Here is a 27148-nt window from a genome sequence, read left to right on the forward strand (position 1 = left end):
AGAGCTCTCTAACAGCCCCATGTGATAAATTCTAAACAGATACATATTTATTAGATCAGAAGTAAGGGCACTTCTAACTTTTACATAACATACTGGGATATCTTCTAGTCTTACTTAGCAGTAGCATCTAAAAGGCCATTTGAAATGTGCTCAAGGACTTTAACTTTTAATTATTTAATTGCAACTTTTCAGTTGAGCAATTCCCAAGGCAGCTAATTTGGACATGGATTGGTAGGTGTTTGGAGTTCGTTTGTTTGTTTTAATTGATGAGCAGTCTGGTTCATGCTTTTGAAAATATCATTTTCTTAAGTAGTATCCCACTACCAGGTCTCAAATGGGGTGAATAGTAGTATATAGAAGTTTTAAAGAAATAAGGCATGGAATGCCTGCTATTCAAGATATACAAGCTTCTAGTCCCTGTAAGAGAAACCTCTCCCCGCCCACAATACATTGATTTAGACTGCATCCTATACATACAGTTATGAGGGGGCTGAACTTAGTGGAACTTACTTCAGAATTGAAATGTATAGGCTGGCACTATACTATGCTCTTAGTATAACATGTGTTGTTTGTAAAGGTACCTGTGTCTTTAGTTTTAAAGTTTTTAAAAAACTACTACTGTTAACAGGAATACTTAGAACGGCTGCAGAAAATTTGTCAACAGTACCATAGTGACGTAAATGAAATTAGACTTAAAGCTGAAGCACTAGAGGTAAATTAGCTTGTACCAAATGTTAACTATATCTTTCCCACACCTGTGAAGAACTGATAATGACCAGGTTCACACAACAGTACAATCTGTGACAAAACCAGGGAAAACTGATGAAATTGTATTAGAGCTGAACCCAGGTTTTTAATGGCTTAGTTTCAAGATAACAAAAGCTAGAGTACAATAAGGAAAGTTTAAATCTAAACAGGGAGGGGATCATGTAAAAAGGGGAACAGCCAAAGGAAATGCCTATTGTAGACCAAATTGTGCAGTACTACATGACTGAGATGGCAGAAAGCACATCTGCGAGCTTTTTCCTACTCAGTTAGAAACATAGAAACATAGAGCGAGTCAGAAGGGATCTCCCGGGCCATCTAGTCTGACCTCCAGCACCAGCCGGCTCTGCTCATGTTGATTTGATTTCCCCTCTATCATAACAATGGTGTCTCTTGCCATGGTGAACATACAACCTCATGAGGGAACTACTCAGCTGTAATATTCTCCTCTCAGGCAAGCAGAATTTTGCTACTCATTTGTGACCCAGACTTGTGTTCAGGTGCAGATATGTAGTAAAACTCACACAGCATGAACTGATGCTGCAGATGACATAGACATATTTCCATTGTGGTGAACTTATTCTAAATATATGGTACAATATAACTATCGCACTCTTAAAACCAAAAGTGTAAAGTACCAAAGTGTAAAGTACAATGCTGTGTAAAGTACCAATCATTCTGAATTAGACTATGAAGGTTTGTGTCAATAATTTATCACATATGTACCATATAAGAATCCACAGTTTCCTGATTTCAGTTATCATAATATATTTTGATTAGCTTTGCAGAGAAATGTTACTTTGCATGTTCTTAAGTGTGTATAGAAATGCATTTCCCACTTGCACTTGCAAATAAAATTTGGACTAGGAGTCATATTAAAATATTTTACTACCATATTTCATTTTAATTATGTCAGTAATGTCTGAATTTTATATTGTTGTAATTATCTATGTGTGCATCTGCTGTATCTAGAACATACTTAAGTTTTAAAATTGTTGTTATCTCAAAAGGAGAATAAAAACTTAAAGGACAAAACCTTTCTTGTGAAACACAGGAAGACTGAGGATCAGTCCCCTCACAGTGATATTATTCCTGGAGGCAAAGATGAAACAACTCAGGTATGGGATAGTACAATATGATAGCTAAAGCGTTCACATTAATGAGAAGAGGTACAAGAGGTTGTTTCCAGAAAATTCATCATGATGGACTGAAGACCCATCAATTTCAGTGAGTTTATTCCAGGGGTAAGCAATGTGGTGCCTCCACACACCCTATTTGGTGCCCACCAAGTTGCCCCAACTTTCCCATTTAAAAAAAAAATTACCAGTAGCTTCAAAGCAAAGTGAGAGCTTCTAACTGTTGCTGTCCTCATTTCCCATAATGCCCTGTAGCACATTTTTTTATGTGTAGGGACTCGGCCCCCTTTTCCCAAAATGCAATATTCCAAGGTTGTTACCTCAGAATCCGAATCAGAGTAGGAAGAAGAATTGGGGTTGAAATTCTTAGCTGAGATGCTAAGGCTACCATACTCCTAGATAAGCCAAGTGGCTGGTGAAACTCAGACCACCTTTGGTTCAGGAAGACACATTGTTAACAGGCAGAGCCACGGGGGTGGTGGGGACAGATCTTTTGATCAGTCCTATTGTCCAGCATATCAAAAGAAAAGACCAATTGAGTAGCATCTGATATTCCCACTATTGGGTCCATGAGCAGCGGGGACCACCCTGAAGTTGGAACTAACTCCTTTTGGTTGTGAAGAAAAGACCAGGATTCAGTGTGGAATCAACTTTTTAGCATGAGCCTGACTTTCCTCAATAGCTGATATTTGCTGGTGAATTTGGTTAATAACTTGTGCAATGCTCTTTTTGTATTACAAAGCCAGCTGGCCAGCTTTAACACAGTAAAGACTGTAATTAGAAGCCTCTGGTCTTGATCTACATAGGAGAGGGGAAGGACTGGTCTCTGACTGTGTATGTCTATGATAGACAAATGAGGTACTTGTGCATGTCATGAAGGATGGATGGCTAAGGGTGTGCACGTGTGTATACATTTGTGTATGTAAAAGAGAAAGATTTACGATCTCGAGTGAGAAAAAGCAATAGTGGGGAATGAGTTGCCTGGTAGAGGCAGAGGTGGGAGAAAAAGAGTTGGCCTTCAGTGAAATAGATTTGTTTGGTACTGAAAACTGAGTTCAGATGAGTTTGGGGAAGATGTACTTTTGGGCAGGATACTCATCCATAGGCCCAAAAGGTTGCCTTATCTGGACTACTGTAAAGAGGAATAACATTGGCTACACCCCATATTTTAACATGAGTTGGAAATAACAAAGCAGCAATCTTATTATATTTTATGTTAATAGGTAAGGGGTTTTGATTCAGTTTCCTAAAACAAGTGCTCTTTGCCCATTTACCTCACATTTGCACAAGCACAAGATTTATCTGAAATACTAAAAATAATCCTTTAAGTCCTCATCCCACTATTCAATAACAAGGTTTGAACAGAACTTTTTATTGTCTCAATTGTCTTTTCTTTTACAACAGTCTGAATAGACTGCATGAGTAGACTATAGACTGCGATATCTGTGGATGCTGTGGTAATTCTTTTTTCCTTCCAGGATATTGAGCAAAAATTGGAACAAACTGAGCTTCATAACTTGAAGGAGAGTAACATCTCAGAAGGAAAACACAAAGCAAAGGTTGAAGATACTTTCTTTACCATGTTTTTCTGTTCTTATTTCAGCTGGTCTTTTTATCTTGATAACTCTGAAAATGGGGTTTCAGCCCACTAAGACAGTACTGGTTAGAGATGTCACAGAAATTTCAGCCAAGTGGTGGACATAAGCTGCTCTTTCTTCTCTTGCCTATAAGTGTCTTACTCCCCATTTGTACTGGTCCCCATCCTGACGAACAAGAAAGAAAATATGGGAGGGTAGTCATGAATATCTGTCTTCCACAGGGCAGGAGGGCATCGCTGCATCCATCTGCCTGTGGTACAGGTGATAGATGGCTTGACGTTTTCTAAGTGCATCTCTGACCGTTGCTCTATATTTTTCCAGTTTATTAAAATGCTGAAACTTCTTTTTTTTAGGGAGGAGTGAACTTTCACATTGATCTAAAGGTTGGCATGCTAGGTTTAAGTAACTGCCAAGAAGAGAAAGTGGTATAACTTTTGTGCTATTACATGTTACATGATCTAGAGATGCATCAGAATTGCACAAGCACCAAGCTGTGCATAGTGTTCTCTTGCCTGCAAAGTAACCTTTTCAATAATTTGTTTCAGGAAAAGTGTTGTTGTTGTTAGTCGCAAATTCGTGTCCATCGCGACCCCATAGACAACATTCCTCCAGACCCTCCTGTTCTCCACCATTCCCTGGAGTCCACTCAAGCTTACACCAACTGCTTCAGTGACTCCATCTAGCAACCTCATTCTCTGCCATCCCCTTCTTCTTTTGCCATCTGTTGTTCCCATCATTAGGCTCTTCTCCAAGGAGTCTTTCCTTCTTATTAGGTGGCCAGAGTATTTGAGTTTCATCTTCACTATCTGACCTTCTAAAGAGCAATCAGGGTTGATCTCCTCTAGGACTGACCGGTTTGATCGAATTGTGGTCCAGGGGACTCGCAGGAGTCTCCTCCAGCACCACAATTCAGAGGCCTCAATCCTTCGGCGTTCAGCCTTCCTTATGGTCCAGCTTTCACAGCCATACATTGCAACTGGGAAAACCATAGCCTAGACCAGGAGTGGACAACTTGTGGCCTGCCAAGTATTTTGGCCTACAACTCCCATGTTCCCTCAGTGTAAGCTATGCTCACAAGGGCTGATGGGAATTTTAGTCCAAAATATTTGGAGGGCCATGAATTGCCCTCCCCTCCCCTGGCCTAGACTATACGCACATTTGTTGGCAGGGCGATGTCTCTGCTTTTTAGCATGCTGTCTAGTTTTGCCATAGCTTTCCTCCCCAGGAGCAAGCATCTTTTAATTTCTTGGCTGCAGTCCCCGTCTGTGGTGATCTTGGAGCCCAGGAAAATAAAATCTGTCACTACCTCCATTTTTTCCCCATCTATTTGCCAGGATGCCATGATCTTAGTTCTCGTAATGTTGAGTTTCAAGCCAGCTTTTGCACTCTTCCTTCACCCACATCAAGAGGCTGTTTAGTTCCTCTTCACTTTCTGCCATTAGAGTGGTATCATCTGCATATCTGAGGCTGTTGATATTTCTCCCAGCAATCTTAATTCCAACTGGTGCTTCATCTAGCCCCGCCTTTCTCATGATGTGCTTTGCATATAAGTTAAATAGGCAGAGTGACAGTATACAGCCTTGCCGAACTCCTTTCTCAATTTTGAACCAATCAGTGGTACCATGTCCAGTTCTCACTGTTACTTTTCACTGGTGTTCAAGGATAGGCTGGACGTCCACTTGGTGGGCATGTCGTGAGTGGAGCCAGCTGGTGCCAGAGGTCAGACTAGATGGCCCAGAAGGCCCCTTCTGACTCGCTCTGTTTCTATGTTCCTTTACCCACATATAGGTTTCTCAAGAGACAAATAAGATGGTCTGTACTCCCATCTCTTTAAGAACTTGCCACAATTTGTTGTGATCCACACAATCAAAGGCTTTAGCATAGTCAATGAAGCAGAAGTAGATGTTTTTCTGGAACTCCCTAGCTTTCTCCATGATCCAGCGTATATTGGCAATTTGATCTCCAGTTCCTCTCCCTCTTCAAAATCCTGCCTGTACTTCTGGTAGTTCTCGGCCCACATACTGCTGGAGCCTAGCTTGTAGGATTTTGAGCATAACTTTGCTAGCATGTGAAGTGAGTGCAATGGTGTGGTAGTTTGAACATTCTTTGGCATTGCCCTTCTTTGGGATCGGAATGTAAACTGAACTTTTCCAGTCCTGCAGCCACTGTTGAGTTTTCCAAATTTGCTGGCGTATTGAGTGTAGCACTTTTACTGCATCGTCTTTTAAGGTTTTGAATAGCTCAGCTGGAATACAGTCACCTCCACTAGCTTTGTTGTTGCTCAGACTTGCTACGGCCCATTTGACTTCACATTCCAGGATGTCTGGCTCGAGGTCAGGGACCACCCCATCAGTGGTTATCAGCGTTGTTAGGCTCTTTCTTGTATAGGACTGCTGTGTAATCTTGCCACCTCTTCTTAATTTCTTCTGCCTCTGTTAGGTCCCTGCCATTTTGGTCCTTTATCATGCCCATCCTTGCATGAAACGTTCCCTTCATATCTCCAGTTTTCTTGAGGAGATCTCTGGACCTCCCTGTTCTATTCTTTTCTTGTTTCTTTGCACTGTTCATTGGGTGTATTGAATGCAGAACTCTTTCTCCCTTGCCTTTCGCTTCCCTTCTTTCCTCAGCTATTTGTAAAGCTTCCTCAGTCAGCCATTTTGCTTTCTTGCATTTCTTTTTCTTTGGGATGGTTTTAGTTGCTACCTCTTGTACAATGTTGCGAACCTCCATCCATAGTTCTTCAGGCACTCTGTCTATCAGATCTAATTCCTTTTTTTTTGTAATAAGTTTTTATTAAAATTTTAAACTAACATTAAAAACATCAATAATCAAATATATCAGACATACTGGGTCAGCCCCCCACTCATATTTTTTAACATTCTGTAGTCATATTTAAATCCATTTATGATAGCTTAAAAACGTATTTAAATCTAAACCAGGTCCCATTTCTCTAGCTAATAATAAAAAGAGTCCCAAGTTTGATAGAAGTCAGTATCTTCTTTCTCCTTCAGTGATAAAGTCAATCTATCCATTTCTGCACAGTCCAGAATCTTTTTCAAAATCAGTTCATTGGTGGGTAATTCCTCACTTTTCCAGTGTTGAGCAAATACAATCCTCGCCGTGGTGATTACGTGCAACATCAAATACATTTCTTGTTTGCTAATGTCTTCCAGTATGATGCCTAATAAAAAAAACTTCAGGTTTAAAAGCTAGGGGTTTTTGTAACATTTCCTCAAGCCATTTATGTGTTTTAATCCAATACTTTTTCGCATTGTCACAAGTCTACCACATATGATAAAAAGTACCCAATTTATGTTTACATTTCCAACACTTATCTGACATATTTGGAAAATCGTAGCTAATCAATTTGGTGACAGATACCATCTATAAATCATTTTATATAAGTTTTCTTTATACGAAGTTGCTAATGTTACCTTAATATTTCTCTCCCACAGCTTTTGTCACTTTTCTAATTCAATATTATAACCAAAATTTTGTTCCCATGTTATCATAGTTTCCTTTACCTGTTCATCTTCCATTTCCCTGTCAAGTAAAAAATCATATAATCTTTTAATCATTTTCTCATCTGATTTGAGCATCACTTGATCAAACGCGGTTAATTCCTTATAAAAACCCCACGCTTTACAATCTTTAGCATATCTCGATTGTATCTGCACCTTATGCCACCAAGAGATATTAGATCTCTGTTCTTGTATTTCTTGATTCAATTTCAGGCCTCCATCCTTATCCAACATATCATCATATCTTATAATCCCTTCAAAATTCAATGCATTTGGATACACAAAAGCTTCCATAGCTGAAAGCCATCTTGGTAGTTTATTATACAATTTTAGCTTTAATTTTTCCCACACCGACATTAATGATTTTCTAATATAGTGACTTTGCTGCATAATTGCCCCTATTACTTCCATAGTTGTTACTTCTTGGTTCAATAATTTTTGATATTTCTCCGGTAGTTTTGGTAAGTCTCCATTGCGGATGTATTCTTTTACTTTCTCAGCTGAAATCTCATCCTTCTGGTATAACTTTGTAAAGAAATCTTCCTCTATTTTCTTAATTTATATACTTTGAACTTGTAGTCATCCTTCTCCATCCTTCAGTTTCAAAATCAGTCTCTTCTCTCTCTTTCTTTACTTTATAGGCTAACCATCTCCCCGGTTTATTAGCATTTTCAAAGAAATTCTGTTGGCCAATTTCATTTGTTTAATAAGTTAATTTATGTCCAAGAGATTCCATTTATGCTTTAAGATATTCATTTAGACCTTGAGATTTTTTTTGGATGGATCTTCCTGCAGTTCTTGTTCCCGTTTTGTCAGTTCCTCTACTATTTTTGCTCATTCTTTTTCTTTTTATTTATTTTTGCTGAGTATGTTGTTATCAATCCCCTGATATAGGCTTTAGCTGTATCCCAGACATTTTGTAAATAAGTTTCTTCCGCTTTACTTATTTGAAAGAATACTTGCATTTCCTTATTTATCTCTTTTGTAAATTTTTTATCCTTTAATAACGCTTTACCTAAGCTCCATCTGTGCGTCCTTACAGTTCCTTTCAGTGATATAGTTACAGGGTTGTGATCTGCCTAAACATTTGCCTCTATTTCAGCTTCTATCAAGTCTGGTACTAAGTCTGGAGTTATCCAAACCATATCAATTCTGAACCATGACCTATGTCTGTTTGAGTAAAAAGAATATTTAGCAGAGGTTGGATTTTTATGCCTCCAAGCATCTATCAATCTGAGTTCTTCAGTCATGTTAGAACAAGACTTTGGGAGTATCCTCCTGCCCTTTTTCCCTTAATCTCACTCTTATGGTCCATTTTCTTGTCCACAATTGCAATGAAATCTCCCATTACACACACAGTCTGGTAGCCCACTTGTAAGAGTAAAGTATGTAATTTTTGAGAAAATATTTTCTCATTTGGTACATATATTGCCACTAAAAGCACCTTTTTGAGTTTCATTGTAATTTCAACCATCAGGATCCTACCGTCCTCATCATCAAGAATATATTTAGGGTCCAGTTTTTCCTTAACATGTAATGCTAAACCTCTCTTCTTTTGAGACGCAGAAGATACAAACAATTTTCCAAGCTTTGAACATTCCAAAAATTTAACATGTTGTTTCTTAATATGTGTTTCTTGTAGACAAATTATATCTAATTTTTGTTTTTGAAGTTGAGCGAAGATCCTTCTTCTCTTAGACGGTCCATTTAGTCCATTAAAATTTAAGGAGAGCAACTTAATTTTTCCTTCCCTTTTAAAAGCCATGTTTAAAAAGTATTTACTTACCTACTTATTCTTCACCTTTACACGTCTACCTTTCTTCTTCTTCTTTGGCTCCAGCACCTGTACTTCTTGTTGTGAATCAGTGGTCACTATTTCTCCTTCTTCAGAGTGGTACATTGTTAATTCCATTGATTTGGCACCTTCCTCTCCTCCTTTTGATGCACCCGGTTTTTCCTCTTCAAGTATACCTTTAAATTTTTCATAGAACTCTAGATCTAATTCCTTAAATCTATTTGTAACCTCTACTGTATATTCATCAGAGATATGATTTAGGTCATACCTGAGTGGCCTAGTGCTTTTCCTTACTTTCTTCAATTTAAGCCTGAATTTTGCAACAAGAAGCTCATGATCTGAGCCACAGTCAGCTCCTGGTCTAGTTTTTACTGACTGTATAGAGCTTCTCCATCTTTGGCTGCAGAGCACATAGTCAGTCTGATTTCTCTGTTGACCGTCTGGTGATGTCCATGTGTAGAGTGGTCTCTTGGGTTGTTGGAAAAGAGTGTTTGCTATGACCATCATATTCTCTTGACAGAATTCTACCAGCCTGTGCCTTGCTTCATTTTGTACTCCAAGGCCAAACTTGCCTGTTATTCCAGTTATCGTTTGGCTTCCTACTTTAGCATCCCAATCCCCCATGATGATAAGAACATCATTTTTTGGAGTTAATTCTAGAAGGTGTTGTAGGCCTTCATAGAACCGGTCAACTTCACCCTCTTCAGCACTAGTGGTTGGGGCATAGACTTGGTCTACTGTGATGTTGATGTTCAGTCTTGTCATCTCGTTTGACCACATCCAGCTTGCCTTGATTCATGGATCTTACATTTCAGGTTCCTATGGAGCACAGATCTTTGTTAGCATCGGACTCTCCTTTCACCACCAGATACATCAGCAACTGAGTGTCCTTTCGGCTTTGACCCAGTTGCTTCATTCTTTCTGGTGCTACTAGTACTAGCCCTCTGCTCTTCCCCAGTAGCATATTGGACACCTTCCGACCTGAGGGGCTCATCTTCCGGCGTCATATCTTTTTGCCTTTTGGTACTGTCCATGGGATTTTCATGGCAAAGATACTGGAGTGGGTTGCCATTTCCTTCTCCAGTGGATCACGTTTTGTCAAAGCTCTCTGCTATGATCTGTCCATCTTGGGTGGCCCTGCACGGCATAGCTCATAGCTTCATTGAGCTATGCAAGCCCCTTCGCCACCACAAGGCAGTGATCCATGAAGGAGCCAGGAAAAGTAACTGATCTTATGTTTCCCTCATTTGGGATAAATGGGGCACTCCACATGCTCAGAAGATGTACACATATTGGAACATGTGGATTCTTGAATCAGGCTGTAAAGCTATAACTTCTATTAAAAAAAACTTTTCAAAATCTTTGCCATTAAATAATTTCTGACACTCCCTTGTGAAAGATTTTCTCTCTTTCAAAGAAAATCTAGAGAAGATTAAGAGCTCATAAAGAGAGTCCAGGTACAATTTTCAGTGATACACATCTGTGGTATGATGGAAAATAGATGTGTGGTGGATAGCTTTCATCTGCCTCTGCAATGTTTTAGTGGACTTATGGTTTAACATTTCCTCAAAGAATATGAACTAATTAAATAAGTTCTCAATAGGATTTTTGTTTGATATCAGGACAATTATAAACTTAATGGAACCTTGACTTTTGAAGATGGTGGAAACCTTAGGAAAAAACTGACCAATGTCTATGATGATTACATTGATAAAGCACTACTAGAATTATGCTGTTGGGAAACAGGTATGCCTCTTGAGATCCTTGTGCTGTTTCTCTTATTAGGAACCTTTATAAACCTGTACTTACAAAAACTGATTTAGACAACTGTAGTTGTTTTTATTATTGTCATCCATTTATTTTATTTATACTGCTTTTCCAGAATATTATGTTTAAAGGAGCTTACAGCATAATAAAGGAACAGTAGTAAATAAATTAGCAGCATTGCAAAAATACAACAGGAACAATTACAAATAGCTTTAGTGTTGGTTGATAATTACATAATAGAAATAGCAAGACACAAAATATTGAAATGAACTGTAGAAATAATCTAATAGCTTAACACTAAACATGAGAAAGCAGCATAACATAAAAAGCACTGCCTACAAGAACAAATGCTTCTCTATTCCCCAAAGGCAACATAACATTCTCTACATTTAAGTGTTTTTGTTGGCAGCCACACAACTTGCTAGCAGTGGCTTTCCTCCAGGCTTTCCCCTAGGTCTGTTTTCACATTTCCTCCCCCATCTGTCACCTGTGAAGGTAAAGAATGTAAGTCCTCCTTCAAGTTACACACAGTTTAAATATTACAGTTTATCTCCAGTGAACACCGCATTCAGCACTTATCTTCAGGCAGCAGTCTCTCTCAGGCTCCAAGGTGATGAAGTGAGACTGGTGTAAATGCTCAGTGCCTTGATGTTAGCCTCTTTCCACTGAGTAACCCTTCTCTTGTTCATTCGGTAATTCCTAGTTACCTTGTTACCATGCATATGATCAAGTTTGTACTGATTTTTTAAAAATTTTGTTAGGCCCATGGTAATAGTGGACAGTCCATAGCTCAGATGAGTTCCATGTAGAAGTTTAGCACAAGTTTCCTGCCAAAGGTCATTTGCCGGACAAAAAGTAAAGTTGCATGAACAGCCCTTTCTGTATCACACTCAGTATCAGAATTGCATTCATAGCCATTTTAAAATTAATAGATATAATCTCATCTTTCCCCTTAGATGTTGACAATGAAGATGATGCCATCATAAATCGAAAACAGTGGCAAGCTTCAGCCCCACGGACTCTCCTGAATATGCTTGAGAATGCAGATATCACCTCTGCCTGCCCTACCATGGATGAAGGTGACCTTGTGAATATTTTCCTATTTTTTTAATTGCAGGGGTGGGCCCATGGGCTACAAATGGTGATGTGGCACAATCAGCAGCATACGGATGTTTTAAATAAATAAGGTCCTCCAGCTTCTGGTATGGCCCACAACATGCTGCTGAAATTCTAAAAAAGAAAAACATGCCAAAAAAGGTTGCTGTCAAAATTTGATGGCAGATTCCCACAGAGATGTTAAAGCGACAAATTTAGTATGACTCTTGTAAGCCTCTGTACTGGCATGCCTCCAACTGCTGGTTTGTTTTGCAATTTTGGGTGATCAAACAGTAGTGGGAATGCAGTTTAGGGAGCAGAGTACCCCCCCAGAAGTTGCCCACCTTGGCAAACAGCTGAGTAAAGTGAATTGCTGACTCCACTATTTTTATTTATTTATTTAGTTGGGTATTTTTATCCCATCCAATTATGTTGCGCGTCTCTGGACAGCTTACCAATCAAACACCCAGTAAATACATATAAACCCAAATACTCCATAATAAGCCACGACTGAGCATAAAACAAAGTTAAAATATTTAAACATTGAAATTACAGGAAAATAAAAAGGTCTTGACCTGGTGCCAAAAAGCTTATAACGTTCGTGCCAGGTGGACCTCTCTGGGGAGTGCATTCCATAATCGGGGCACCACCACAGAGAACCCCCTCCTCCGAGTATAGTCTCTCCTAACTATCCACATGTCTGTATTGTTTTATATGTAAATTATATAGAGCATTTCAGAAAGATACTCTACTGGGACCTGAAATATTTCCATGGTCTCCAAAATGTGAGGTGGGCATTGCTGAGGCATTATGGGCAGGTACTAAACTAGAGGAAGTGCAGACTTTTCCTGGTCAATTTTCAGTCACTTAAGTATAGAACAAAATTCATTAAAACATGAAACAATAAAGAGCCATTTTATTCTTACTTTCATCCTGCTTGATGGCCAGATGAATTACAAAAGCTGGTAATCAATCTTTAAAACAGTTATCAAAACCAAAATACATCTAATATTGTGCCCTAATAGGAATTGGCTTCTAAGATTAGAACAATTCCTGTTTCAAAACCTATATAACAAAATGTTTTCTTTTAGGTGCCAGGTAGAAACTTTTTGTTCTTTTTGTTTAAATTTGATTAATTTAAACTGTATTTTGTTGCTGACTATTTACTTAGTTGTTCAGTTTATTTGGTTATGTCTTGTGCATGGTTCTGTATAATTTTATAATGTGGGATATATTTTAGTATTTTATTAATTTTATTGCTTTTATCTATTTCATTGACTATATTTTACATGCTGATTTAGCATTTGGTAGACCACCAAGAGAACCCTCGGGTTATGGGGCAGCATAGAACCAAAATAAATGTCACTACCCATGGCTCCCCTACCATCAGAACAATGCATTAGCCTGTCACAAGTGACTGATTCTAGGCAAATCCAAATTGCAGTCAGTCCTCCAGGTCAACAACCCTCAACAAAACAAGGACTTTCTTTCCCTTGGGGCAGTGCCAAATATTCATCTGACAGTCCTATCCTATGTGGATTCACCAACTTCCTTTTGAGTGCCTCAGTAATAGCTGCCTGCAATAAGTGGGTCCTGATCACAGTAAGGGATTGTTCTACAGATTTGACTTCCTCCCTTACATCTGCTTCTAGGTGCCCCAAGAAGATTGCTGGAGGTCTGACAGCCCATTTAGGCTTTAAGCATTGTATCTGCCAAGGACACAGTCCTATGCATGTTTAGTAGGATGTCAAGAGAAACCTGTGGAGGACTCAGTGGGTTCAAATTTCTAAGAATCTGATCTGTGCATTCTGTAATGGACCAGCTTTTCACAATTAACACAGACTGATCCCCCCATACTTTTATGCAAATTTAGCCATAGAAATACAAAAAGTGAAAAATACTGACCAAAAAGCTGCACTTCCCCCATAAGCTGAAGCTTGAACATATTTTTGAGGAATTTGCACATTTGTGATGAAAATACACGTTTTCATGATTGTGAATTTGCACAAATGCATACAAATATATTTGCACAAGATCAGATGCCATCAGTGAGGGGGCAGTGGAATGAAAGGCACCCGACAACATCAGTGGAACAGATTTTACAACTTCCCTTGCATTGCTGACTGGGGAATGTGGCGTTTTAGGACTTTTTTCTTTTTAAAGATGCATAGGATCGTGCTCTAAAGCTTGTACAAAATTAGCCAGCTCCCTGGCAAAGTGATGGAAATGATGGGTCAAACTGCTTAGCTTGTAAACAAAGGCCTTGCTAGAACATGAGAAGCTCTTTGTATTTCCCTGACCAAAGAGCAGGCCAAAACTGGAAGGCATCTTCTCCTAACACACCCTTTCATGTGGTTTACATAGCCCAGTCTCACAGTGAGTACGAGGAGGTAACCACTTTGGATGCTTTCATCCACCAATAGAGAAACTTCATTCTTCCAAAGCCAATAGCACTACCTATCCTCCACCTTTGTACAGTGGTACCTCGGCTCACGAACACCTCAGTTCACTACCAAATCGGGTCGCAAACAGAAATTTCATAAAAATTTTGCCACAGGTTGCGAACTCTGCATCGGGTGATCGCAAGCTGCCTGCCTTCCTTGCATGGATGCGACTGTGGTTGTGCTTGGGGGGGGGGGGGAGATGGCCGAGAGTGCCCATGCCTGCCTCCCCCCAGCACACCCGCAGTCATGCCTGTCCCCTCCCCACACAATCACGGGGGAGGGGGGAGATGGCCGCGATCTTTGTTGTGTCACTTTGGTTCAAATTTTTGTGAGTAAAAAAATAGTTGCAGAATGGATTTACTTTATTTACATTGACCCTTATGGGGAAATTTGATTTGGCTCACAACCAGAGTCCTGGAACGGATTAAGTTCATGAGCCAAGGTACCACTGTATATCCTTTCTGACTCCAGGAACCTGTATTTGCTAAACTTCCTGACTCTCACCCTTGGTTTCCTTGATAAGAATTTAGAGGTGGTATAAGATTCACTTGAACAAGATATAACTGTTCTACAAGGGACGTTAGGGTTACTTTTAGTGTTTTGTATGCCCATTTCTGTAGCCTTGTTATAAAACAGCAAATACTAAATTCCTTGTTGTATTTTCTGTGAAAGAAGAATGAGCAAATGGATGCAGCTTTGGTGAAGACTAAATTGCAGGAATGAACAGAATAAGAGAAAATGGGTTGCTGGAAGGACCAATTTTACATGACTGTCTTGTCAATGTACAGTGAGCTCATGTACCTTCTTTCTCAGCGGGTCAGGTAATCATACCTTCAGACTTCCCTGAAAATAGGAGAAAATGGAGCCAAGAAACACCTGGAACACTAATGAATATGTTAGCAGCAGCAGAATGCTCCGGTGATACTTTGTGCCAAGCTGAGGAACTCAGTAAGTATCGTGCATCACTTGCTACTTAATAGTCACTTCTGAGATTTATAGTGATGCAAAAACTCAAGATACCAGTGCACTTCTATATACCAAGTGTCCTAATGGGGGAAACTATCATAAAACCAGCACTTTCTAAAAGAGGCACTCAAGACCAGTAGAGTCCTAGATAACTTGAAAGCTTGCGGACACTTTGACATTTTGCACAGTTCTAATATTGCCCCAAAGTAGTATAGTTTTTGATATTTTTCCCATGGCCCAGTTTCCTTTGATGTGTCTCAACAATGTTTGAGAATTTTAAAGATCTGCTGATCAAAGTGCCACTTGACAAAGCTCCATTCCTTGCTTACAATGAGGGTCTGAGCAAGGGTTAACCCTATCAGTCTAACATTTAGCAGACTTATATGCTGCCCCATTCGCCTAAGCCTCGGCAAATGGCCACATGTTCACCAACCCACACAGAGGCACCAGTTTAAACAAGTGCCTTAATCCAAGAATAGCCTATTCCTGTTGTAAACCTGGAAACAGCCTCATGCAGGAAGAGGAGTATTGCCAAGTGAACCAAATGGCCACACATTACCCACCTTGTGCTGTAAGTTTTAAAAATGTTTACTGCTCCTTGCTTTCTAAAACTTAAATATAATCAACTAAAATATTTTCCTCTTCAGAAGTACAAGTAGCCTTGTTGACTCCAAAAACAGATGAAGCTGATTCAAAAGCAGGTTCTGTTATTGAAGTGGATGAAGAGAGATTTGATCCAAGATCTGATGACACGTAAGCCATTACATTTAATCAAGCTTCAGTTTGCTTCTTTTCAGCAACAGCATTTTGATAATTACATTTTCTAGCAAAACCACAAATGCTTAGGATGGGGAATATCAGAAACCACACCAACTGAATAGCATAGTACATCAAATAGACAAATCCAGATGCTTACAGCTGCTGTACAATTTGCTTGGCATGTGCTAAGTTAATGCAAGAATATCAGCATGTTGACAAATGTTTAAGTGATGCTATGATCAATACAGATTGAGTAGCAAGCTGAGTGAAATACTTACATAAGTGTCACACCATACTAAACTTTGCAAAAGCCTACTCAGCATTTAAACTCAGAGTTGGTTGTGTAACCTGTGAAATTTCTGTACTATTCCTACATAGTTCATTCAAGCAGTGGTCTCCCATGAAATCTTAGAGCCTAAATGCCTATCTTTGGTTCAATGGACAGGCTAGAACTGCATGGAGATGCAATTTCTTTGAACAGAAGTCTCCACATTGATAAGGTACTGCTCCAGTTTTGCTATTATGGCAGTGGATCAGGTAAATTTGCCACTACCATCATAGGAAAAGGGAAAGTCATAATCATTCCTGTTGGATTATTTAATAGCATTACAGACAGTACTTTCAGACAATTCAGCCCAACCTATGAACCTGATGAGAGCTCTTGACCCTTAAAAGGCAATTTCACATAATATGAAGCTGCCCTCAGATGTTCAGAACAAGTGACATCACAACCAATTTTGGAATTGAACACACCAACACTGAATATCCATTTTTTCCTATTAACTATACAGAAACTTTGAAGAATCTGAAGATGAATTGAGGAATGAGCTGGTAGAATCCCTGGAAAAAGTGGTAACCTTTCTAGAAGAGGAGATTTTAGAAGCTCCTGCTGAATCAGACACAGATCAACTGAAAAAGGAAAGTGTATCTAATAGTGAACTTAGAAAACCCAATGAAAATTCAGAAGACAATAGTAACATGATTGGCGATAATCAGGAAAGAGCAATCAGTTAACACCTTTAGATAGTAGCTCCTTTAAAAATTCTGATAACTCATGGTATCCATATTGACAGTCAAGACTTTAGAAAATGGGTGCTTCTTAGTAGAGCTGTTATCCACTAATAATTCAGAGGTACAGGTTTCTTAACTAAAAAACAAATTTAACCTTAGTGACAGATCTAGTTCTCACTCAGGTGATAAACCTGTATCTAGACTTTAGAGATGAGCTCAAATGATGGAAAGTTCTTCCAATTAAAAACCCTACATATACACAAAATTAGCTGTTAGGGAGAAGTGAGACTTTAAGTCCCATTAACATGATAGATTTCTGTGTGGCAGTGGTATGCTTCTATCCTGCAGTAGTCCAAGTCATAAAGATGTAGATTCAAGCCTTAATGCCACAAAAAATGATTGGAAAAGTAAAGCTCCATCTACCTTTATAGAAGAGCAAGCTGAACAGCTGGATATTTTGCCATGTAGTTTATTCTTTGGCAAGATTGCCAATTTCTTTAATTATTTCAAATCTGAGTTTGCATGTACTTGTTATACAAGCTATGAATTTGGAGTGGAAACATGCTCTTTCAAAATATCCTGGACCCCACATCTATGTCTTAACATTCTTTATAACTGAATTAGTAAATCAGAAAAACATAAAAGTATAGTACCATAATTCAAGCATGTCCAGAAACCTGTATGCAAATATTTTATTTAAATAGCTGCTCTGCAGATAATAGGAATGTTTCCTCAAATTCCTGATCAGCAAATCTCTTTACAGACTGACGAGCATTTTGCCTGATTTCTAGCCTTCTCATAGGAGACAAAGAAAAAATATAAGCCATTGCATCTGCATAGCTATCTTCATTTTCTGCTAGAAAACCAGTAATATTTCCTTCATAGGGCACCACAATGTCCAGTTTAGGCCCTCCAGAATTGTGAGCAAGGATAATTGTGCCAGCTGCCATACATTCAACAACACCTAAAAGAGACATAAAACAAACTATTACCTACAATTCTCAGCTTTTCATGAATAAAGATTCTAATGTCTACAAGTTTAAAAGCATGATGGAAAACATGGTGGGTGGGAACCCAAGCTGTATGGGCAGATTTGCAGTCATGGAAAGGCTGCTCCTGATTATACAAAGGAGGGGAAACTGAGTTTTGGAGTGCAGTAGGTGGCCCCCAGCAGCCCTTTAAATCTGTTCCAGAATAAGAAGCTAGCTAAAACAGTAAAAGAGGAATTGACAAATACTTTCATTTTCCCCATTCTTTCAGTGGAAGGTCCTACTGCAGGAATGGGGAAGCTCCTGTACAAGAGATAAATTTGGCCTGCCAGGTCTCTTCAGCTGGTCTGTGAAGGCCTCCACTGAGGTTCCATCCCCTTTGAAAAGGATGTTGTGGGGGGGGGGGGGCAGGGTTGGCAAGTAGCTTCAGACCAGGCTGCTGCCCCAAAAATTGTTCCTTGAGCTGCCAGCCTTGCCTGCTTCATTTTCCTCTTGCAAGGGGTGAGAGAAACAAAAGCATTTTCCTGTAGGCAAATGGGAACAAGAACTGTAAGCCTGGCTATGGGGTGGTTCTGCCCTCTCTAAGCTCTGACTCCTTCCATTGTGGCATGCAGCCTTCACTGCATTTGCCCACAAGCCAGAAAAAGTACCCTACACCATCTCTATTGCAGAAGACCCTTCTTTTCACAGAAGGGCACATGAGGATGCAACCCAGTGAAATTTAAAAGCAGCACAGAAGGCTACATCTGCTCAAAACCATCAAAGACCAGAACAGTTTTTCATATGCCTACTACTTTAAAAGAATGCAGACAGAAATAAGACAAATTCTAGATTAACTCAGATTCTTATGACCGTGTTTTCCAATCTTCTGCATACTGAGAAACAGTATTTTTGCTAATTTGGAAATGAGGAATACTCAGGAACCCATAACACTGAAAAAGCTGTCAATTCTGGCACATTTCTGCACTGGCAGTAATTCAATCAATCATTCTTCCTCCAATCAAAAAGGTAAACTACCTCAAAGGCCTTTGGGCCTGGTTTCTTCTCAGCGGACTCCTTAAATTTATTGCAATTCTTAGTTCTTCTATATCACATTAGTATATTTAATTTCAGATTTCTGAAAATGATTGTCCCTTACATGCTACTCTTGTGCACCACTATCCTATTGCTGCTAGACAGTCTTAGATCACATTCCTAGAGACTAGATAAGAGGTTGGAAAAGTGCTCTAAACTCATAGCTGGCTTGTCAATTTTGATGATCCCCACCAGCCTAGAAAGAACTTCATCTTCTGCACCTTAGGTCACCAAAGTAACTCTGGAAACAAGTTTTAGGCAGGAAAGAGGAGACATGCCACCACCATAATATAAAGTATTCCAGTACTTGCTTCAGCCTCCTTCTCTTAATGCACAACATTTTGTAAGGTAGAAAGGAGCATGCAGGCAACATTCACCTACATTCTTCCATCCTACACAGGCTACTTGTAATTCTCCATGTTCATAAAATATTTGGATCAAATTGCTCCCTAATTATCTTCTATCCAATTTAAAAATGCTTACCATCTGGCTTCAGTGTTTAACAGTTAGATTAAGCAAAAGTTAAGCAAAAGTTTGCATAGTTAATCAGTTGCATGACTTATTTGAGTAAATATGTTACATTATAATGGGTGAACATTTGGTACTTCAGAAATAGTTGCCTAAAGTATAGAAAATTTGAGCTTGGTGTTGAAAATTGCAATGAAGATAGAAGTCAAGAGTTGAAAATGACTTTGGGATTCTTCTCTCCAGCTATAAAGGTAGGCATGCGCTTCTTGGTTAAGTAAAAGCTAGAATTTGGTTTTCTATCACAAGGGGAGTGTTTAATGTTTCATGCTGGGACTTATTACCTCTACTTTTTATACTTAATTTGACATAGAGGAAATGGAATTTGTTGTATTATGTTCTGATGTGCCAGAGGCTGTTGCACTGGAACACAGTTTGCAAAAGCAAAGCAGCATATTTTAATGAGCATAACAGAGGTATTAGGTTAAAAGAAAATGAAGCCCTAAAATCTGCTCCTAAATGTTTTTCTTGACAATAAGGCTCATTAATTTAAAAACTGAATGCTGCAGCTAACTGGTCCCTAAGCAGAAGAGGCTTTCAAGAACTGAGTGTCTATATTGCTATGATGGAACCTCTTATTTTAATGCTGTTCCACAAAAACATGCAAAAGTTGCCATCAATCACAATTTGCACACAATTCTAGATAACAGGGCTTTCCTTTTACACATAAAATTCCTAGGAAGAATATTGGTTATTTAGGAGAAATGCCAGAGGCACATGTACTTTGAGATTGGCACAGCATAGAACAAAATATCAAGGTGTGAATAGGAACTGTTTGCAAACTATTTCATAATGCAGTTAAAATTGTCACCACATTTTGTACCCCTCAGTTCCTTCTTCAGAAAGGGATCAGATCTCTCAAACTCTCTGGCTTGTATGAATTATTACCTACTGTGGGAAGTCTCTTGCCTTTTTATGCCTGTTTGCAGGAAGATAGAACAAGGTTCCCTTTTCCCTAGGTACACTTCTAACACTCAGTCCAGATTCTTTTGAGAAATGAAAAAAGTATTACAGACCAGTAAAAGATTTTGCAACTTTTCTAATAGTTCTGGATTACTAATATGCAAGCATCTAGACTATCTCATACTTGAACAAAGAAACAGGAGGGCTGTAGCTTAGTGGTAGAGTGCTTGCTTTACATGAAGGTTCAGGTCCCAGCTAAGGCTAGGAAAGAACCCTGCCTGAACTCCAGAAAGCAACAGCTTGTCAGTATCTATAACATTGAGCTAGATGGACCAATGACCTAACTCTGTATAAGGCAGCTTCCTATATTTCCAAATAACAGGTTTAGTAATAAGACAAGGCAGTTGATGAAGGATCTCCATTTCAACATTCTGGACTAATTCCACATGGAGCTTTCATAGAGAAGTTTAAGAAAAATGAACTAAAAAGCTACTAACTAATTTGTTGAAAGGGTAATAACCAACTGAATTAGCAAATGAATGGGAGGAGGCATTTAGCAGTGTTCCAGAGAGGTCAGTACAGGATCTCACACTACTCAATGACTTGGATCTGGAAACTGCCTTCTTCAGATAGAAGTGCTCCTTCTGTCTGCAGAAGGCTTTAAATCCAAGCAGAACATTTCTGCAGATGGAAGAGACTATGGAAATGCCTTCTGCTGATTTTCTCATTCCACAGGAGCCCACTACATCCCTGAAAATTTACTTTGAAAGGTGACAAGAACCCTCTGGAACAATGTGGGGAAGTGGAATTGTGGGGCTGCAGGGGAAGAGAAATGGCAAAAATGGTCTCTTCTCCCTTTCCACTGGCCAGAGCATCTTAAACAAAACCCTACTCAGGAAATGCTCCTGCTGGCAGTAGTAAACTCTGAATACCATCAATATCTTCATTTATTATGAAGTAGGAAGTACAGAACAAATAGAGACTAGAGGGATAATGTTGCAAATAGTTTAAAACCATTAGTCTATTGCCTGAAGTGAGTAATTGTTAGTATAAATTCTGAAGTATTCACACAAAGAATACAAATACCTCTGCCGTGAACAGCACTTTGCAAAGATTTCAGGGTTATAGTGGATACAGAGAAGGTAACTGACAACTCATTCAACAGACTAGAAGTATTCATCAGCACTAGTAAGAACCCTTGTTTAAAATTCTGGGTTAGTATTCTTTGACTGTGATTTGTAGACTGTTCAAATGGAAAGGGGTTGGAGAAAACATTCAAAAGACGACTAGAATGCACTAGGAAATGAGCCATGAGACACTGAGGAAAGTGCTTTTGTTAAAATGGTTATAGGCCCTTTTCCAGCCATCTACATGATGACACAGTACTTGGAATGTCCACAATAAGAAAATCATAGGACAAATCCACTAAGAAAACTAGTTCAAAACTGAAATTAATCAAGAAACAGAAGGTTTCTAATAACTGAGCATTTAACAGTTTCCTGTATTTTGTGCAAATTTTTTCTTCCACTTCTAAAAGTCTGAAATGTGATTTCAGGCAATACCAGCACATATTAGTTTATTAAAGCTTGTTTTTTTGGACCTACCTTTTTTGCCCTTGACCCTGCCTTCCATTGGCAGGTGGACCTCAGGAGCTTTTCTAAAAGTCAATTAGTTCTTTAATTGAAAAAGGTTTCCGACCCTGCTTTAAGAAAAGCAGCTAGATAAGTGGTTCTATTTGTAGCTAAAGGCAGGCCATCTGAAAGCATGCAGCTACTTCCTGTTGTAATTCCAGTTTGGGTATCAGAGTATTTTAATAGATAATCTAAACAAATGTGGAAATTCAGCAGTGGAGCAAGCAGCTAAGGGACCTTGTAGAATCTCTTTCTATTGAAATTACCTTGCAACTCACTGGTCAGGCATTGGATGCAGGGAATTTTTTTTAGAGTATGACCATCAGCCCCTAGGTTAGCCTTCCTAACCTGGTACTTGGGTTTTAAACTTTTACTCCCATCAGCTGCTACCTGCATGGCCAACAGTCAGGGATCCTGAGGGCTGCAGTTTGCAAAAACTGGAATTCACCAGGTTGAGGAAGGCTCTATTAGGTGATTGCAAGCAAATATGTGCCATATGGAAGTAACTAATCACCTTATCAGTTTGATGGAATAAAGAATACTGGTTCTTGATCTGAAAGTTGAGATCTCCAAAACTGGCAATTACTTTCAACTCCAGAAACCAGAAATAACTTTACAGGTCATATATCTCAGCAAGATTATATGCCAAAAAAACTCACCAATTCCGAAGTGTTCATTCCACATGGTGTGAAGTCCAATGGCTGCATCTGCCAGATGCTTCTTTAGCTCTTCAAATGGAATGTTAACTTTGAATTCTACCCTGTTTTCAATGCCCAACTCTTGACAGAGCCTTTTAAGTGCATTTACACGCTGTTCATCATCTTGGTTACGACAGCCCCCTATCAGGATGAGCTTTGGCAGAAGCTGCTGCCCCACAGTCCTTTCCAACAGTTTAGCAAAGGCTCTGATCTGCAAAGCATGGTCTTTCTCTGGCCTAAACTGGCTTACAGAAACAATTGTTTGTTCTACTGTACTCTTTTGACATAGTGGAATATCCAGAAAGGCCTGAACATCACAAGGTGGATACACAATGTTTGTGCGGTCACTACACCGCCAAAGGGAAAGGATGTGATTGAGTGTCCAGGAAGAATTAACCATGACAACATCACTACAGGAACCAACTAAGCCATATATAGAAGCAAAAAGGTAGTAATATGCTAGTTTCAATTTGCTTAACAGGGGAATTTTTGTGATGATGGCTGCATTATTAAATCGAGCATTCTGATTCCTGACTACAGAGAGCATATCAGTGCTGATTGTAGGATAGTGAACATAACTGCCTATCTGACAACCTCCTAAATATTTGAAGAGAGGAAGAGTGAAGGCATAACCCATGGAGTCAATATAGATATCAGGAACACACTTCATAAGAGCTTCCCAGCCAAGAAACACAGATCCCAAGCTCTGACCTAGCAGAGTGAAATGTGGATAAAGGGAAGCTTCCACTAGATAGCGCCGCCTCAAAAACACGAACTTCACAGGTTGATTTAATCTGATGTTGAATCGTCGGTAGGCACCTTCAAGGATATTCTCAGCTGTAGCATCAGTATCACCAGTATAAACAATGTAGGAGACATCTTTGTATCTGGAAAAAGAAATAAGTGTTATTCTTCAGGCCTTGTCTATCAAAGCATTTTATTCATTGTTCTCTAGCTTTTTGGTAAATTTGAATGACTCCATGAAATCTGGCAGGTTAAGCTTTCTATCCCCATTATCAACTTGGAGGAATCGCCACAAAACAGTCATAGCAAAAATATTAAATGTATCTATGCAAAAAAGTTAGATAAGCTAGCACCCTCAACAATTATACCTTTATTTATGCATATTAACTATCAAAATTTTTGCAATTGAGGACTGTCGTCCTAATCAAGGACTTCAATTTAAAAACTTTGAGTTACTGGCAAAACTTGAGCATATCAAATTACCATGGCATTTTATAGCTTTGCTTACTGAATGTAATTCATAAAAGTTGCTAAATCCAGTCCCAATTCTTTTGAGGCATCAGAAAAATATTAAAAGCCTAAATCACTTCTGGCTACCTTGACAGAATAAGATTTGTACCAAAGCAGCCAGGGATCATGAGAGGGCAAACATCCTCCACCCCTTCAAGGGCCATATACACAATTATGCCCAGGCTATGGGAAGAAAAAGCCAGAGTGTGAGGGAGGATTATTTCCTTTACAGCTGCTGCAGAAAGCATTGTTGCAACTTCTCTTTTGTAGTCACTGTTGCAGAGAACTGGGAAAGGAAGAAAAGGTAATGGGAGGGGAAGAAACATGTAACTGCAGATCAACCATCCCTGCCTACAGATGGGTAAACATGCTAGATGAATTGGGATGCTGTCTTGCCAAAAATGCTTTTAAGGTAGAACCGAGGCAAAAATGTTTTTTTTTTTATTGCACTTGCTCTACCTGATTCATGATAGCAAGGCTTTGGATTGGCAGATGCTTCCAATCTCCAACCCTCTGTTTAAAAAAAGCATCAATCTTTTAGCTTTACATGGTTAACTTTTCTAAGTAACATTTATGCCTTAAAGATACAATCCTGTGCATGTTTGTTTACAAGTTCTACTGAGTTCAATGGGGTTTTCTGCTTAGTAAATGAACTTTAGGATTCAGTTCTAAATATATTCCTGGAACTGAATCTCGCTGAATTCAGGTCACCACAGGAAACAGACCTTTTATTTATTATTATTTATTAAAACATTTTTATGCCGCCCCATTCGCCGAAGCCTCGGGGCGGCTCACATCAATAAATTAAAATAATAATATAAATTAAAATATAAATATAAAATTAAAATACAGCAACACAGCAACACTTTTCTACACTATATTCATAAAACAGATTAACAGAATCTGCAAATCAATTTATATTAAGGGAGACAACATCAAGAATTTAAAAATGCACATGAAAACATAAGTAGGCTTATAACTGATGTGTCAGCAACTAGTTTTTACTACTAATCTTAAAGACAGTAGGTACTAAATAAAACAGATATAATAGCCAAGGGAAACAATTGTTTTAGTTGGAGTGCACTATTTTACCAAACCAGTTTGTGATTTTAATTAAGAGCTTCTAGAACTAGTAATGCAAACAATGCTATACAAAAATGAAATGTGTACTTACTTTTTCTGCAGTGCTCTTAGAGCACACCATAACACTCGTTCACCACCACCACCTGCATTGCAATATGGATGAAAAAATGCAACCACATATGGTCTTTTCCCATCTTGCTTTGGTGGAATTAGTTGATTTTTTCTTCGCTGAAGCCACAGCCGTAAACCATGCAGCAGCAGCAACAAACAAAGACATAAAACTCCACTTAGTATCAGTGCAGGGATAACCAGTGAATACAGTAATCTGAAAGAAGAAAGAGAGGTATAGCACTAATTTGGAAAGACAGCAAAAAGAACCAATGCTTGAAGTGTTTGCATGCTAAGACAAAGTAATACTTCAGATACCTGTTAACAGCAAACTTGGACAGCAGTACTGAGATGCAGGACACATGGCTATTATCTAATAAACAGAGGCTGGCTTCCTCTAAGAAAATAACCCAAAAGGATTAAGCCCACTACTCTCATGCCTCCCATCTTAAGGGGCTAAACTGCTTTCAGAAGATCCAAATACATGCTTGATTTCATTTAGTCACCCAGAGATGGTTAATCATAACTGTCAGTAGCAAACGTGTGTATATAAAGTATAATGAAAACAAAAACAAGCTAGAGGCCTTATAACAGCTGGTTCAATCAGGTCAAGAGATGTACTCCCTAAGCTGCCAGTGGCATCTACATTGTTTAAAAAAATGGGTAAGCACTTGGTCCAAAACAAAGTGAAGCATTGGTGGGAGCTCCTATTTGACTCTGTGAAGAGTTAGACATCCTTGGAAGCAGTGAAACTTTGTAGTGCTTTCTAGTCTCCCCAAAACTTGGTACAACTACAGGGATAAACTCCTTTGTTTGGAACTCTGAAGAGCAGGGATTTTTTTCAGAGCTCACACTGAACTTTAGCGTAGTCAGAAGTTGTAAAAAAACTTTCCTGTAACTAAATTTTAGTATGGATCAGAAATGATACAAACAGATCCTAAGGTGGAAGAACAACAGTATAAAAAGGGACAGTGAATTTTTGCTAGTTACCCAGGCCCACATACGTAGATCCCCAATTCCAATTCAACCATTGCTACTTATTGTACTGTATAGCAAACACCATCAACTACCATATACAGCTGTAGAGGCTTTCTGTCAGTAAGTACGCATCTTTCAGATGTACTTGGGAAGGGCTGTAGTGGTGGACCCTATGCTTTGCATGTAGAAGATCTTAGTTTCAAACTCTAGTATTTCAGGCAGGGCTGGAAAAATACTATCAGAAACACTAGTTGGCTCCAATCACCATAAACACTGGGTGTAAGGCATTTTCCTGTGTTCATTCTAGAACACAGAATTATACTGTGTGACAATCTGAAACATCACCTACAACCAGAAGTGGCTCAAAGTTAGGCAGCCACAAATGGCTTGATAGTAACAGACTTGGGCATCACTTAAGACTTAAATTACAATTGTATGTCTGAGTGGGTGGGAGCTCCCTGATCCGTTCCTGTCCAAATATCTGCAGCTAGTTAAACTGAGTCAAAAGATCAACAAAACACCTCTACAAAGAGGGAGACACGGGAAAGAAGAATGGAGCCAGCTGGTAAACACTGCCTCTTCTAAGGCATATTTCAGTTAGTCGGGATCTATCATCAATTGTGAGGGTTCAGCGAAGAGACAAACCCAACCTGAAGTTTGACAGCCTCTCATTTTGGCGGGAAAAAGTCACCTGTCAGACCGGGAACAGGTCTTCGAAAAAGGCAAGCTTCAAAGCTGCACGGATTTAAATAACTCGCAGAGACATACGATTGCAGAGGGGGGGAAAGGAGCTCCAGGGAGCCAAAAGCCGGGAAGGACGGAGCAGATTGGACCAGAGAACCCAGCAGCAACAGGAAAGAGACAAGCCCTTCGGAGTAGCGAGCGCTGCTCAGCTCAGCCTTCCTCTCGTGGGAAGCGGTAGCTGAACCGCGCCGGGCTTGGAGGAGGGGAAAGTCGACGAGTTAACAACTCGCACCTGAGCAGCGGCTCGGCTGGGGAAGCCGCCATGCTGGAAACAGACGCCACTTCCCTGTGACGGAAGTCATTT

At 39.3% G+C, this 27148-nt stretch overlaps 3 protein-coding genes across 6 annotated transcripts in view; 2 read left to right on the forward strand and 1 right to left on the reverse strand.

Moving 5' to 3' along the window:
- NEK5 (NIMA related kinase 5) overlaps positions 1-16860 on the forward strand; it is a 40661-nt gene extending 23801 nt beyond the window's left edge. For all 3 annotated transcript variants that reach the window (XM_044444169.1, XM_044444170.1, XM_044444168.1), the window contains 7 exons: positions 1776-1883; positions 3380-3460; positions 10438-10561; positions 11539-11661; positions 14935-15069; positions 15735-15840; positions 16638-16860. In XM_044444169.1, the coding sequence (XP_044300104.1) occupies positions 1776-1883; positions 3380-3460; positions 10438-10561; positions 11539-11661; positions 14935-15069; positions 15735-15840; positions 16638-16860 (900 nt within the window). The remainder of the gene's footprint in view (positions 1-1775; positions 1884-3379; positions 3461-10437; positions 10562-11538; positions 11662-14934; positions 15070-15734; positions 15841-16637) is intronic.
- Positions 10649-27131, reverse strand: ALG11 (ALG11 alpha-1,2-mannosyltransferase). Of its 2 annotated transcripts, none has more exons than XM_044444173.1 (4): positions 27077-27131; positions 25106-25339; positions 22639-23564; positions 10649-11812 (listed from the first exon to the last, which is right to left on the reverse strand). In XM_044444173.1, the coding sequence occupies exons 1-4, from the start codon at positions 27106-27108 to the stop codon at positions 11757-11759; spliced, it is 1248 nt and encodes a 415-aa protein (XP_044300108.1). In that variant the 5' UTR covers positions 27109-27131; the 3' UTR covers positions 10649-11756. The 2 variants fall into 2 exon arrangements, with proteins under 2 accessions (XP_044300108.1, XP_044300106.1); XM_044444171.1 differs by lacking the exon at positions 10649-11812 and adding an exon at positions 15835-17821.
- The window catches only part of ATP7B (ATPase copper transporting beta), a 55173-nt gene continuing 47456 nt past the window's right edge, over positions 19432-27148 (forward strand). The window contains exon 1 of the mRNA XM_044444166.1: positions 19432-19639. The gene's annotated coding sequence lies outside the window, so the exon portion shown is untranslated. The remainder of the gene's footprint in view (positions 19640-27148) is intronic.

The sequence above is a fragment of the Varanus komodoensis genome, unplaced genomic scaffold (genome assembly GCF_004798865.1).
Source record: "Varanus komodoensis strain SLA01 unplaced genomic scaffold, ASM479886v1 scaffold44_3, whole genome shotgun sequence".
NCBI lineage: Eukaryota > Metazoa > Chordata > Lepidosauria > Squamata > Varanidae > Varanus > Varanus komodoensis.